The 15,999-nt window shown below is 39.7% G+C and overlaps 1 protein-coding gene across 1 annotated transcript in view; it reads right to left on the bottom strand.

The window, feature by feature from the left end:
- Positions 1-1,128: 1,128 nt before the first annotated feature.
- The window catches only part of dhtkd1 (dehydrogenase E1 and transketolase domain containing 1), a 64,534-nt gene continuing 49,663 nt past the window's right edge, over positions 1,129-15,999 (bottom strand). Inside the window, exons 14-17 of the mRNA XM_072563029.1 lie at positions 13,384-13,466; positions 10,311-10,480; positions 4,959-5,044; positions 1,129-4,018 (exon numbers count right to left, since the gene is read on the bottom strand). Coding sequence (XP_072419130.1) covers positions 3,917-4,018; positions 4,959-5,044; positions 10,311-10,480; positions 13,384-13,466 — 441 coding nt within the window. The 3' untranslated portion in view covers positions 1,129-3,916. The remainder of the gene's footprint in view (positions 4,019-4,958; positions 5,045-10,310; positions 10,481-13,383; positions 13,467-15,999) is intronic.

The raw sequence follows: 15,999 nt of genomic DNA, 5'->3' as shown, positions 1-15,999 counted from the left end.
ACAAGCAAAACTAATGTCATTTACAAAATACTGCGCATGGATTGTAACAAACTACACTGGACAGGCAGGCAGAAAACTAGCCACCAGGATACATGAACACCAACTAGCCACAAAAAGACATGACCCTCTCTCACGAGTATCCTTACATATGGATGAGGAAGGACACCACTTTGACTGGGACAACACACCCATCCTAGGACAAGCCAAACAAAGACATACTAGAGTTCTTAGAAGCATGGCATTCCAACTGGAACTCTATCGACACACACATTGAGTTCGAACCCATTTACCAGCCCACCCGGAGAAAAAAACCAGGAAGTGATGTCACCACAGGAAATGACATCACCAAGCCAAAGAAACCCAAACATATAAATAGAAAGCAAGACTTATTAGCAGTGCTTCGCCTGAGGCCCACTGAAGATGTTACCCAGCAGGGTAACGAAACATCTGGAAATGAACCTTCCAGCTCAGCGAGCAAACCTACATCCATGAATTCTGTGTCTTCTGGTCCTGCTCCACAACTACCTGATGAAAGAGCTAGTGCTTCCAAATAAACCTGTTGGACTATGACCTCATGTTGTGTGATTTTTTTTAACCTAATCGACTTGAGATAATTTTTGGCTTCAAGGAATTCCTACCCATCATAGCTGTATAATAAAACTGCACTAAATTATTGCTTTTAGACTAATGGAGCAGAACTTGGAGGGGAGAAAAACTACATTTTAACACACATGATTGCATTGGTTCATGGATAAGTTGATGATACAAGTAATAAATTTACAGAAATTTGAACTGTTAGCCAGCTAATTGCCATACCTATGGCTGCAATTTCCACAGGTGGTTAGCAATGGGACATAGATTCAGTTCCAGCCTTGAGTGACTGTGAAGTTTGCACGTTATCCCTGTGTCTGTAGGTTTCCTTCCACAGTCCAAAGATGTGCAGGAGAGTTGGATTAGCCATGTTAAATTATCCCATAGTACATAGGGATGTGCAGGCTATGTTATATCCAAAGCAAATACTCTACCCCCTTTTCTTAGTCAGCAATTTGTTTCACAATGTCACATTTTATGTATCCAATGTCACGTTGTCCAATTTTCATTACAAAAGAAAACGGCCAAGTACATAAGAACGTTAGTATCAGGTAATTTAATGTTTCAATTCAGCATAAAGTATTTCCAGAACTTCGATGTACATCATGCAGAGAAAGATTCCATTTATTCAAAATAACCTCATAATACACCTGAAGAGCCACAGGAAAAGTAGCGGGGAGCAAAGTTGTTCTTAGATCTGGCATACCTGATTCACTGAATGGCCTCCATCTGTGATGTAACAATTTTAATGATTCCAGGATCAGTAAGACTTTTAAACTCTTATAGCAACCTATAATGCATATTTTCTCTGATGTTTCAATGATTATATTCCTGCTATGTGGAACCCCAGCTTACTATCCTCCTCTCCCTGCCAATAAAAACTACCATTTTGTTGTGAAAGTTTACACTTACCTCTGGGTGATTTGACTTGCTACACAATGCAGAGTCTGCCCATGTCCACCACAGAAAATAATCTTGACAGCACTAAGTAGTTGAAGGATTAAAAATTGCAGGTGGACAGGGAAGGGAGTTGTTGGAGGACAGACAGGAATTGCTCTTAAAATAAATCACTGCAGACACAATGATCCAAATTCTGTACTATTGCATTTACCTCCAAAATATATGAGCTCTTTGATTTTGGCTTAAAGCCTGTTCTCTACGTTTTGACCTCCGGGTTTGGTAATTCAACCTGTTCTAATCAAAGCTGTTAGATGACCAGTTACATCAGGAATGCCGCACAAATGCAACAGTATATTGCTGCGGATCAAGTTAAGCAATGGTGCAGACAGACAAAGGGAGAATAGTTCACATCAACAATAGCTCTCCTTCAGACCGAATCAAGTTGACTATTAGTAGTTTGTATTTTCTTGCAGCAGAACAGTCATCCCTTTTGCTCATCTCCCTGAAGTCTTGCACTGTGACTGGAGCATTTACATTCACTCCATTTAAACAGGAGGTTGTCTGCACTGAGAAAAATCAGGAATGTATGTTACCAAGTATAGGTTGTAAGTTTGCTCGCTGAAGGTTTTTTTCAGACGTTTTGTCACCATATCATCAGTGAGCCTCCGGTGAAGTGCTTTCTATTTATGTGTCATGGTCTCTTAATATGGGTGATGTCATCTCTGGTTCTTTTTCTCAGAATTAGTAAATGGGGTCCAAATCAATATGTTTATTAATGGAGTTTCAGTTTGAATGCCAGGCCTCTAGGGATTCCCGTGTGTCTCTCTGTTTAGCCTGTCCTAGGATGGATGTGTTGTCCCAGTCAAATTGGTGTCCTTTGTCTGTATGTAATGGTACTAGGGATAATTGGTCATGTCTTTTGGTGGCTAGTTTTTTGCCTGGTCTGTCAGATGTAGTATTTGTTACAGTCCTTGCATGGTATTTTGTAAATGAAATTCGTTTTGCTGGTTGTTTGTATAGGGTCCTTTACGTTGATCAGCCGCTATTTGTGGGTTACCATGATGCCAAGGGGTCAGAGTTGTCTGGTAGTCATTTCAGCGATGTCTTTGATGTATGGTAATATGTTTAAACAAACATTACATTTGACAGACAGGCAGAAAACTAGCCAGCAGGATACACGAGCAACAACTAGCAACCAAAAGACATGACCCACTCTCACTAGTCTCATTAGAGACGAAGAAGGACACCACTTCAATTGGGACAACACATGCATCCTAGGACAGGCTAAACAGAGACACACGGGAATTCCTAGAGGCCTGGCATTCAAATCTGAACTCGATCAATAAACACATCAATTTGGACCCCATTTACCATCCTCCTGAGAAAAAGAACTGGAAGTGATATCACACTTTACGAGACCATAACACATAAACAGAAAGCGGGTTATAACACAGCACTTCACTGGAGGCTCACTGATGATATTACCTAGCATGGTGACAAAATGTCTGAAAACAAACCTTCCAGCTCAGCGAGCAAACTTACAAACTGAACCTCAACCTGATCTATAAATCTTCTCAAAAACTGCATTACCAAGTCTAAATAACATGCATTCCCCTACTAAAAAATGACCAGTTCAACCAAATGCTACCTCTCCACCTTAAAATTATGCCCATTAGTAGGCTACACATTAAAATTAGATTTAGAGAAATGCAAAATAATTGGTAAAAATGACTTCTTCTCTGTTAACCTCACTTCCACACTGTTCAACAAAAAAAAGTAACCAAAACCCATTGGGGAAGAAAGTAGATCAAATAGGATTACTTTTTTCTCACTGTTTCATAATTCTCTATGTCAGAAAACACACTTGTTGCATAAATTAACAGCCAAAAATAATGCAAATAATTGTGATTTACAGGCACAGTCAAGTGCTCTAAATAATGCTTACATGCTTTTTTTAGGCCTGAATGAACTGTAGACATACATCACCCTTGTCATTATTCAATTATCTCCAACCAAATATAAGGATGACAACAGAGTTGTTGTTGGACTAGTAATCCAGATGCCTAGACTAAAGATGTGGATACTTAAATTCCTGCTGCAATAGCTGGGGAATTTAAATTGAGTTAATTAACAAAATCTTGAAGAAAATCTGCTGAGAAGCCATGAATCAATTTGCTTTTGGAACTCAAGAACATGTACACCAAACCATAGACATTTACTTACAAAACTTCAGTTCACATTGTATGCCCAACTCCTAACTAGCTCAGGATTTTAATTCTTATTTTGACTGAAGTTAGTTAATTTTCCTTAATAAAAAAATGTAACATTTCATAAAAAAATTCAATTCAGTGGTATTCTCTCAATTTTAAGTTGTCAGACCTTTTCATAATCAAGCACCATAGAGCAGAAACACAAGGTTTTCTTTTCAAGAGAAGGTTCTGGTGAGAATGTCTTGATTTTGTTCTTGATGTAAAGTCCCAATTCCAACTGCAGGTACTGGAAGAGAGGGTCTGCTCACCAACTTTAACTAGGAAAAAAATCATGAAAAAATAATTAATTTTTGTTTTGAATGAATTAGGATGCATGAGTTTTGTAATACTAATAAATATTTACTGTGGAATGTTCTTGCTTAATAACAAGTGCATTCCCTGCTGTCATTTCCATTCAGTAAATGCCACTGGAACTGGAAAATCGCACAAACAATGCCCAGGGTGGGCAGAGTTAATCAATCAGTTTGATAAGCAACAGCAAAGGATCCACATCTGGACAGTGAAAGGACAAAGACATGAAATGTGCTTGCAGATTAAACGTAGCTGTAATTTGTAATCATTTCATAATCTATTTGCCACATGCAAAATAGATGTGCTTAGGGTTCAAATGTTGGTCAAATATGATTTGCACTATGCTATTGGTTGTTGTAAATTGTACACTGACATCTCAATGACACAGCCGTTTGGGTCCCTACCTCTGTGCCTGGAGCAATCCTGCCAGAGACATGTATTATACCATCTCTGAACAGGTTGATTTAAAAAAAACACTTTAGATGTGAATGTAAAGAAGAGCTAGCCAGCACCAGAGACACTTGTTTTAATGGGAGATATAAGCTCTGTGTCAAGCAATAAATAGTTTCCATAAAGTATTCCATTCTTGATGTATTCTTCATAAATAGGCTTGGAGGACCCCTAACAATTCTGACTATTCTGGCTAAGAAACTACTTAGCAGGCCCATTTTGACATAATCATGGAGTACTCTACAAGTGTAGCCAGTATTATAAAGAGATTTCACATGTCCTGAATTTGTGAAAGTACAAGTTCTTGTTTCTTTGTAAGTAAGAGTGGGAACTGGATCCACATCCATGTGAGCCCAGTTTCAAAACTGGTGTTCCAACCCAAAGCAAATAAAAATATCCCATTTGATTAAGACAAGTATTAACATTTGAGAATTACATAGATGTACGACAGCTTACCTTGCATGCTAACTGTTTGTCAAACCTGGGAGATACAAAAAACCACGGGCCCATGTTCTCTGGCTCTTCTTGACTCCATATAAAGTCTGGAAAATAATTTCCAAATTGAGTATTCATTACATATGAAAGATTGTCCTCAGCAGCTTGGCTGTTGTGTTTGCCAACATGTTACAGTGTATTTAAAAGTTATACATTAAGTGGTTTGAGGTACAAGTTTTTTCAAAGCATCGATATGTTGACCAAATATGGAACTTAGATTAGGAAGGTTTTTAAAACTGATACACTCAAGATGATCTCAGTGATGCCAGCAGTGGCTCAGCTACACTGGGTCTCAATCTCTCTAATTAGAAGAGGAGAAGACAAAATATAAATTTTGCAAAAAGGAGACAAATCTGAAACATTCATCAGCAATGGGACGTGAAAAACCAGACTTGGAAAAGAGACACTAATTTATACAACATGGGAAGAGGGTGCTGATTTATTGGATTGTCATTGGTGTGGGGGAAAAAAAAGTTGAGGCTAAAACATAGAGGTGTTTTCGAGGAGGAGTTGAGAACGTGCATGATGAGAGGTTGCATTTATGTAGCACACAAAATTGGTGCTTCACAGGAGAATAAGTCAGAACCAAAACAAACCACAAAGAGTGAGTTGTCAGAAAGGACAATGTTAGAAACCCTGCTGACCTTTCATTATTTTATTCTTTTACCAATTCTGAATTATGAGCTGGAAATAACTGATGGACCTTGGGACTGCTTGGGATAAAAAGAACAGACCGGGTGAGCTTTGATTGTTTGAGAGTCATCTTAGACTCGAAACATTAGCTTTCTGTCTCTCTGTCTGGATGCTGTCTGACCTGCTGTGATCTCTTGCAATTGTTGTTTTCATTGTATTTAAACAGTTAGCAAAAGTTGGCAATACAATGAGGTCAGTATTGGGGAGTTGGTTCCTGTAAGCCTGGAGCAAGCACTATATTCAAGGAGATGACAGTTATTGAATGGTAACTGAGACCTCAGGTACAGTCAGTCAGTCTGTCAGCATGGAACTAGAATTACAGTTTTTTTTGAGCTATGTTTCCGGAGAGACTGTTCTGAGTTACTGCTGAGAGAGAATGAAGACTTGAAAGCTCCTTGCCTAATCTGAGATACTAGTTTCTGAAAATTCAAAGAGAGGAAAACGGAGTTGAAGAATTGCTGCCTTTGCTTGGTTGAACTAAGAAAGTGACCGTGATCAACATTTCAGGATAAACAGCCAAGAAGTGCACAATTATACTCGTGAACAATCAATCAGAAAGGACATTTAAGCAATCTGGCTAGTTTTGATATTTTCTTATGTTTATCCCTAAATTGTGCTTTTAATGGTCTGTCTTTTGTGTGAATGGAGGCAGAAAATAAATGTTTCATTAACCAGCTTGCCATGCTGTTGAACTTTCTCCTTACTAATGTTAATTTCTATTTAATAAATTGTTTAGTCTATTGTTTGAGATGCAAAACCGATGTCTGGAAATGATTCACAAAGTCTGGGATTGGTCATTCAAAAGGTTAGGAACCATTGGAGTGGCTCTTTGGGGTTTTATTTTACTGTGTTGTGAATATAGAAGTAGGAAGGCTGCTTTGGTCTCCATGTTGTAACAACAAGAGAACAGCCAAATTTTCACAACACGAGGGGAGGTAATGGCCTGGTTGTATTATCGGTAGATTATGAATCCAGAGACCCAGTAATGAATCCCACTGTTGTAGATGTTGGAATATATATTCAATAAAAATGTGCAATTAAGAGTCTAATGACAACTATGAATCCATTGTAGATTGTTGGAAAAACCCATCTGGCTAACAAATGTCCTTTAGGAAGGAAAATCTCACATCTTCACTGGATCTGATCTACATGTGACTCCAGATCCACAACAATGTCACTGACTCTCACTGCCCTTTGGGCAATTAGAAATGGGCAATAAATGCTCAATTGGCCAGCAACAGCCTTATCTCATGAATTCATATTTTTTAAAAACCACCATCAAAGCTTATTTATAATATGCCATTTGTGTCGAAAATTCTCCCAAGGGGCTTCACAGAAGCAAAACCAAAGAGTAACACAAAGCTGTAGAAGGGAGGGATTAGGAGGAGTGATTAAAACCTTGGACAAAGAGGTGGAGATTGTGGCCAAGAGGTATAGGATGGGTGTTAAAAGTGTCAGGTTTTGATGTCCTGAAGGCATTGCTGCCAATGGTGGGGCAAAGGGAACTGAGGCCATGCAAAAGTCCACAGTCAGAAGTTCTTGGGGGATTATGTTGCTGGAGGAGGTTCCACAGTTCGAGGATGGGTGGTTCAGTGGTTAGCATTGCTGCCTCACAATGCCAGGACCTGGGTTCAATTCCAGCCTCAGGGGACTGTGCGGAGTTTGCACATTCTCCCCATGTCTGTGTACGTCTCCTCCAAGTGCTCCGGTTTCCTCCCCCAATTCACAGATGTGCAGGTTAGGTGAATTGGCCATGCTGAATTGCCCTTGTGTTCAGGGATGCATAGGTAGGTGCATTGGCCAGGGATAAATGTTGAGTAATATGGTAGGGAAATGGGTCTGGTTCTTTCAAGGGTTGGTGTGGACCTGTTGGGCCAAATGGCCTGTTTCAATACTCTAGGGATTCCATGAAATCCTATCAACGATGAAGCCATGGAGAGCTATGAGCATGTAGACAATTTTACATTTGTTGTGTTTGTCAAAAGGAAACCAGTGTAGGTCAATGAAAACAGTGAGGATAAGGGTGGGAGGGCCTTAGGTAGGACAAGTTAGGATGTATGCTGCTGATTCGAAAGAATTCTGGTCTGTGGTGAGTTCATAGTGGGAGGCTAGCCAGGGAAACACTTAACTGCGAGATAACAAAAGCTTGATGTAGAGCACAGTTGAGCAATGCTTGTGATAAAAAGAAGACTATCTTAGTGATGGATAGGATACAGCTGGAAATTCAGCTCAGAGTCAAACAGGATGTGGAGGCTGCAAAAACGATTTGTCTATCAAAAATCAAACATGCAGCACTGTCCAAAAATGTTCCGGTTAGGTGAATTGGCCATGTTAAATTGCCCATTATGTCCAGGGATGTGCAAGCTAGTTGGATTAACTTGGAAAATACAGGGATAAGGGGGAGTAGATCTGGGTGGGATGCTCTTCTCAGTTAGTGTGGACTCAATAGAATGGATGGCCTGATGCCATGCTACAGGAATTCAACAATTTTATATTGAACACCGTCCCCCCCCCACCCCCAAAGAGCTCATTAAAGGCAACTGCACAAATGCTGTCGAATTATAATATCTTCAAGAAACTTTGATGTTTAAAACAAGAAATATTACTGATAGCCATAAAATTTTATTCATACGTTAGTAAAGTATAATTAAATAGTGAGCAGTTATGTTCTTTTGACAGGTGTCTCATCCATTGCTAAAGAACTCATCAACTAATTTCTGGGATGACCTGTCCTTTGGGCAAATTGTCAAGGCAATGAATACTTGGTGTGTCAGAGCAGCATCTTTTATTTCTTTTGTGTCTTTAAAAAGTGTGAACTGCAAAGAGAATGGTTTTTAAACACAGATTTACCAGGAGGGCGACAGAATTTCACAGCAAGGAATTTAACATTGATTATAAAGTTTGTTTTGCAGCTATGGGTTCCCATAGTGTGCAGACGATCAGGAGCCAGGGAGGTGTTTACAAATGAACTGACTGATTCTCAGCTAACTGAGCAAGTTGGAACTGGAAACGAAACAGAAAGACAGAGAGAAGGTGGTGATGTTCTCCCCAGTAAAAATTGCCTATTGTGGGATATAGGTAAATTAATGTTACTTCTGCAATTCCATCTTACAAAGTAAAATGAACTCACACCAGTATGTAATTGTTTTAGCCAAGAGCTGAGTCAACAAGAATGGAAACGATGTGGAGGAAATATATAATTGTTTTTGTATTAGCTAAAATTGTATGTCAGAATGAAATGTGCCAATGAACAATAGTAGGCACGGTGGGCAAATAGATAAGATGTTGTGAGAGGATGAAGTTAAGCTAGATACGCCTGTACAAACAGTAGGTATAAACATCTGCTTCCCACTTTTACGAAAACACAGGAACAAACCCCAATTAAAAGGGTCATAGGGATCAGAACGGCCTCGGGAAAGGCACAGATGAAGGGGGTAGATAATGATGAAGAAAGGATATGCCTAACAATGACCTATAGCAGGGTAAGGTCAAACAGCCTTGTGAGACCAGAAATAAGCATTTTATCACAGACAAGGCCGGATAAGGCAAGAGGCAAACAGGGGTAATGGGGGCCAGTCTTAGGGAAGTGGACGATGTAAACAGGGGAGGGAGCAGTGTAAAACAATAGACATCAAATCATATAAATGTTATGTATGAATTGAACTTGGTGTGTGTATGTCCCTTGCCTTGTAGGGAAGTGGACATCACACCCACTTGCAAGTGTAAAATAAATGGCACTACTGATTCAGATCTTGTCTCGGACTGAAATTATTGAAGTGAGTGGGCTTTGTTTCTCACACTATTCTCTACAATAAAACAAAACTCAGTTTCAACTTAAATAAAACCAGCTTCCCTTTCCAGCAACAGTTGCTGTGCACTGAATTTTAAATTAATAAATCAGACATTTTCTAAGTGAATCAGTTACTCTGCACGTCTTACAAATCAGCGGAAACAGAAAAAGACACCTGAACACAAAGGGCTTGGCTAACAGAAGATAGATCAGGAGACAAAGACCACTGAACTGACTTTCCTGACTCTTTTTCCTCCGCTAATAATCTATTTATTTATCTGTGTGTATTTGTGTCAGGGAGTGTTTACAAGGGCTGAGACAGGGTCACCAGATCTGAAACATTAACTCTGATTTCAATGCACAGACCTCTGCTGCCAGAACTCCAGAGCTTTTCCAGCACCTTATGTCTTCGTTTCTGATTTACAGCATCTGCATTTCTTTTGGCTTTTATTTGGTATTTATAAGGGGATTAGAATTTTAGTTCGTAATGTTATGTGCCAATTGTTTATATCTATTTATTTTAAGTAATTAGACTATAATCATTCTTGTTTCCTACAGAAATTTAGTGTTTGCTTTCCATTAACCTAGATCTGAAAGTCGGGTAAATTGGGGTACAGTGTGTTCCTTCTTAAAAAAACCTTTATCAGGAATGGTGAAACTTGATTAACAGCATGCTTCCCCAATCAACATTTTACTTCTAAAATATGCATTTAAAAAATTACACTAAGAAAGGGGGAGGAACTGACAGCTCACATGTGGACAAATGTTTTGAGGGTATGTAGTTTGCGCTGTGTTCAAAGTTAATATAATATTTGTTAATCAGCCCTGACCTTTTGCATTTTTGTATTTTTCCATTTGTTGCTGAAGTGCCTCCAAGGGGAAAGGACAAAGTTCTTCTATTCTGACGAGTGCCGAGTTCTGTCCCGCCTCTCCTAAAGATTCTCTGTGTTTAACCAGTGTATAATAGTGTTTTCCAGAACATAGCACAACTCGAGTTACCCTGAAATAAATAAGAATTCACAAAAAGTGGATTTTAAAAGACCAGCATAAGGTGGCACAACCACATCATAAAAGTACCTAATATATTAAACAATTAGACCAAGAAACAGAATGCTTTCAAATACTAGAATTGGCAATCTTCATTTGTTCAGTTCAGAATTGTTTTAGATATTTAAACATGTATTTGAATAATTACAGAAGCTCTGACATCGACCTGTAAAAGTGCAAAAAGGCTGACATTACCCCAAGACTATCACATTCTGTTCTTGCAAATCTTTTGGGAAGAATCATTCAGGTTTGCAAAGTAGAATTTTTGACTAAACACACAATGTTTACACTTAAGTCGGTGAAGAATGCATTGCCATGGTTTCCAAGCATGCACAACTCAAGCTGCTAAATGCTTTAGAGCTAACAACTGGCCTTTAGGTTTTAAAACACAGGGAAACAAAACTCAAAACACCATATTTGTGTTTTTCCACGACAAATGTTAAGTTGTCTGACTAATTAATGCCAAAGGGTGTGGTGCTGGAAAAGCACAGCCAGTCAGGCAGCATCCGAGGAGCAGGAGAGTCGACATTCGAGGCATAAGCTCTTCATCAGGAAGGAGGATGAAGGGCTTATGCCTGAAACATCGATTCTTCTGCTCCTCAAGATGCTGCCTGACTGGTTGTGCTTTTTCACAACCACACTCTTTGATCTCCAGTCCTCACTTTCTCCTACCTGACTAATTAATGCATTCACCTGAATTACCACTTTGTTGCAAATGTGAAATGTAAAGGAAAAATGAGATTTTAAGCAAATTTATCTGAAAAAAAATCATTGATATTGTCCTCTCAACCTATTCAGAGGTGTTATTACACAAGCTGGGACTTGAACCTAGCACTCCCAATGCTGGTGCTATCACTACCTCACAAATCAGCTGTCCAGCCAACTGAGCTAACTGACTCCCTGACTGGAATTCAGGACCAAGGATATGAATCTGAATAAATAGTCCTATTTGACTGGCACTGGAATACTTCCTTTATGGTGTCACAACGTTAAAAAAATCTGCTCTCTGGCCAATTTTATTACTCATTGTGAGATATGATTTGCATGTTTAGCACACAAAACAAATAATAAATCAAAAAAGGGCCAATGCCCACATGCAGGATATTGAGCAAGGCCAGGGGAGAAGATGAGATCAATTAATTACTGATTGGGCAGTTTAAAATTCTCTCGGTATCAGAAGATTGGAGAGAGGTAAGAGTTTGTACAATGTTGAAGACCTGAGAATAAAAAATTAATGGAAAACAGTGACAATGAGACTTTAAAGTGATTTTAAAACCTAATGGACTGAAAACATTAAAAAAAAAAGACGCCTTACTACTTTGTAGGAATTCAGATGAATGCACTTCTTGAAAATGATACAAGTTACAGACACAAAGACTGTGCCTTTACATGTAGATGTAGACAAGGATACACGTTCATGTTTTGAGAAGGAAATGTGTGTCATAAATTATCATTTGGGATTTAGATTTTTCAAATAGAGGTAGATGTGCATTTTCATTTCTGCGTAGATAGCCATTTTTTAAAAAACAAGGTTAGAAGGTTTTTTAGTGAACTGGAGACATAATTTTCCGTAAGATATGTGATTGTCAACTGCCTCGCAGAATACTGGTCCTGTTAATAGGTGAAATATTTATATTGCTGAGTTTGTGACTGATTTATGTATTTAAAAAGTCAAAAGCCAGAAGGGAGAACACTTTTCTATTTGTCTATTTGTAAAATCTCCAGACTGGGAATTTATAGAATGTCAAATTATCAGACTTTGGAGAAAATAGCTTTAGGCCGTTGGAATTGAGAAAGGCTCATTCCAACAGTCTTGGAAAGATTTTTTAAAAACCCATCTCAAAAGTCCAGGAATGAGAACTGGGAAGAGAATCAGTTAAGTAAGAAACTAAAGAATTGAAATAGGAATATTATTTCTCTGGAATTGAGTTTCTATAAAAACTAGTGTTGAGAAATGGATTGAAACTTTGTTTTGCTGTTAAGATATTGCTAAACTGTCTTATGTATTTTAATATACAAATAATTATATATACACACCCCTCTGTTTTGCTATATAAACACACAAATCTATTTATAGCTTTATTTTCTTTGTGTAACAAACTCTGTCCAGCTATTAACTTATTAAAGAACAGTTGCAGTCTTTTGTTTGTATATTTTTTCAAAAATTAATTCCTGGAACGTATGTGTTGCCACCTCAGCCAACATTTATTGCTCAGAGAGTAAGTGCTGTGGGTGTAGAGTCACAAGTAGGCTGCATCGAGTTAGGACAGCAGATTTCCTCTCTTTGAAAGAAGGATATTGCTGAACCTGACTATGTATTTCCATTTGGTTAGCTCTTTATTGAATTCAAAATTTCATCTGCCACAAGTGGGATTCAAGCATTAACCTGGGTTTTGAATTACTAACTCCATGATGCTATCGTTACTCTATCACGTCCCTTTATATTCAGTGACTAACCGTGACAGTAACCAACTATATTGACTTGCCCAGCGTTACCATCAGCTGTGATGAGAATATTTGTATTCCAACATGTACATGATATCTTTTGGCTTTTCAATTCATCAAAGATGTTGTTTGAGTCCAGATGACTCTACATCAGTTGTGATGATCAGTCATGTAGACCTGAAATATTAGCTTGCTGTCTCTCCATGGATGCTGTCTGACCTGCCATGATATCCAGTATTTGTTGTTTTTATTAGAGTCCAGCATCTGCAGTAATTTGTCCCTATATAGTGGAATCAGTTTGGACACTGAAATGCCTGTGTAGCTGTTTGTAAAAAAAAACCTTCACTATGAAATATCTTTTTTTTTCCCAAAGAGTTTTGAACCTATTTTGGAAAGAGATTAAAAAATTACGTTTTTGGATCCACTGCCGAGTCCCCAATAACTGGTTTAAAAGTGGTTCCTGGTGCCATCTCATCCAAACTGGAGACAGCAGCCTTCGGAAAGAAAACACAAAGTTCAGAAATGTTAGATATCACATAGAAATACTTCCATATTATATTCATAACAGGTCTGCTAGAGGACAAGTCAAACCACATCAAATAACTATTTCAACTATATGATTTGATGAAATATAAAATATTTGCTGTGAAATATTCACATTGTATAGATATATTTGACACCAATGACAATGTACAGATAGTGTAACCCCTGAAATGCCTGGGTGTGTTTTCCTATGAACACAGTCTGCCAATATCTCAGCAACAAACTCAAACAAGCAGACAAAACATGTCCAGAAACCCTAGCCACTCTCCCCTACATCAAAGGCATCTCAGAAATGACTGCCAGACTACTCAGACCTCTCAGCATCATGGTAGGCCACAAACCCACCAACACACTAAAACAGCAGCTAATGAATTTGGAAGACCCTATACAGACAATGAGCAAAACTAACGTCATTTACAAAATACCATGCAAGGACTGTAACAAACACTACATTGGACAAACAATTAGAAAACTAGCCACCAGGATACATGAACACCAACTAGCCACAAAAAGACATAACCATCTCTCACTAGTATCCTCACATACGGATGAGGAAGGACACCACTTCAACTGGGACAACACGTCCAACCTAGGACAAGCCAAACAAAGACATGCACGAGAATTCCTAGAAGCATAGCATTCCAACCGGAACTCTACCAACAAACACAGCGAGTTAGAACCCATCTACCACTCTCTGAGAAAAGGAACAGGAATTGACTTCACCACAGGAAATAACATGAAATGACATCAACAACCTAAACATATAAATAGCAGGAATTTTCAGCATTGTTTTGCATGAGGTCCTGGTGCCATCTCATCCAAACTGGAGACAGCAGCCAAACTGGAGACTGAAGGTAACGAAACGTCTGGAAATGAACCTTTCAGCTCAGCGAGCAAACCTACATCCAAAACCTCACCCTGAGCTACAAATCTTCTCAAAACTTGCTGTGTTTTCCTCCATATTCGTAATTGCTTATTTTCACAAAAAGCACCAAAATTACTTCAGGATAATTTTAGAAGCAAAGATTCACATTTTACAATATACAACAACTTTCATGACATGTTTGTCTCCAAATGCTTTATAGCCAATTGTTGTACAGTGTAAATCATTAAGTAGTTAGCGGGGACAGTGTTGTAACGCAACCATAAAACTTACAATACACAAAAGAGGCCATTCAACCCACCATGCCTATACATTACCACATGATTGATGACCCCATGCAGGAGCAAGAAATGTAAGGGAAGTGAATTGGGGTGGGGGCAGGCCAAGGAAGCAATCAAAGCTGGAAGGGAAGGGGCAGTGCTGCAGATGCAGATCAGGTATGGGGGTGGGGAGGTGGTCAGGTCAGACTAAGCAAGGAGTTGGAAGCCATGAGACCCCCAACACTCTTAAGCAAATTTGCTGTACATTTTTCAGAGTTTGCACATGTAGCCATGAAGGCTAATGGAACACCCCTTTATTAAGAAAGAAATTAAACACAAAAATAAGGACTCTGGATTAGTGGTGCTGGAAGAGCACAGCAGCTCAGGCAGCATCCAAGGACCAGCGAAATCAATGTTTCGGGCAAAAGCCCTTCATCAGGAATAAAGGCAGAGAGCCTGAAGCGTGGAGAGATAAGCTGGAGGAGGGTGGGGGTGGGGAGAAAGTAGCATAGAGTACAATAGGTGAGTGGGGGAGGGGATGAAGGTGATAGGTCAGGGAGGAGAGGGTGGAGTGGGTAGGTGGAAAAGGAGATAGGCAGGTAGGACAAGTCATGGGGACAGTGCTGAGCTGGAAGTTTGGAACTAGGGTGAGGTGGGGGAAGGGGAAATGAGGAAACTGTTGAAGTCCACATTGGTGCCCTGGGGTTGAAGTGTTCCGAGGCGGAAGATTAGGTGTTCTTCCTCCAGGCATCTGGTGGTGAGGGAGCAGCGGTGAAGGAGGCCCAGGACCTCCATGTCCTCGGCAGAGTGGGAGGGGGAGTTGAAATGTTGGGCCACGGGGCGGTGTGGTTGATTGGTGCGGGTGTCCCGGAGATGTTCCCTAAAGCGCTCTGCTAGGAGGCGCCCAGTCTCCCCAATGTAGAGGAGACCGCATCGGGAGCAACGGATACAATAAATGATATTAGTGGATGTGCAAGTAAAACTTTGATGGATGTGGAAGGCCCCTTTAGGGCTTTGGATAGAGGTGAGGGAGGAGGTGTGGGCGCAGGTTTTACAGTTCCTGCGGTGGCAGGGGAAGGTGCCAGGATGGGAGTGTGGGTTGTAGGGGGACGTGGACCTGATCAGGTAGTCACAGAGGGAATGGTCTTTGCAAAAGGCAGAAAGGGGTGGGGAGGGAAATATATCCCTGGTGGTGGGGTCTTTTTGGAGGTGGTGGAAATGTCGGCGGATCATTTGGTTTATGCGAAAGTTGGTAGGGTGGAAGGTGAGCACCAGCGGCGTTCTGTCCTTGTTACGGTTGGAGGGGTGGGGTCTGAGGGTAGAGGTATGGGATGTAGACGA

The sequence above is a fragment of the Chiloscyllium punctatum genome, chromosome 44 (assembly GCF_047496795.1).
Source record: "Chiloscyllium punctatum isolate Juve2018m chromosome 44, sChiPun1.3, whole genome shotgun sequence".
Classification (NCBI taxonomy): Eukaryota; Metazoa; Chordata; class Chondrichthyes; order Orectolobiformes; family Hemiscylliidae; genus Chiloscyllium; species Chiloscyllium punctatum.
The sequence above is the reverse complement of the archived record's forward strand: the minus strand, read 5'-3'. Positions and strand labels throughout refer to the sequence as shown.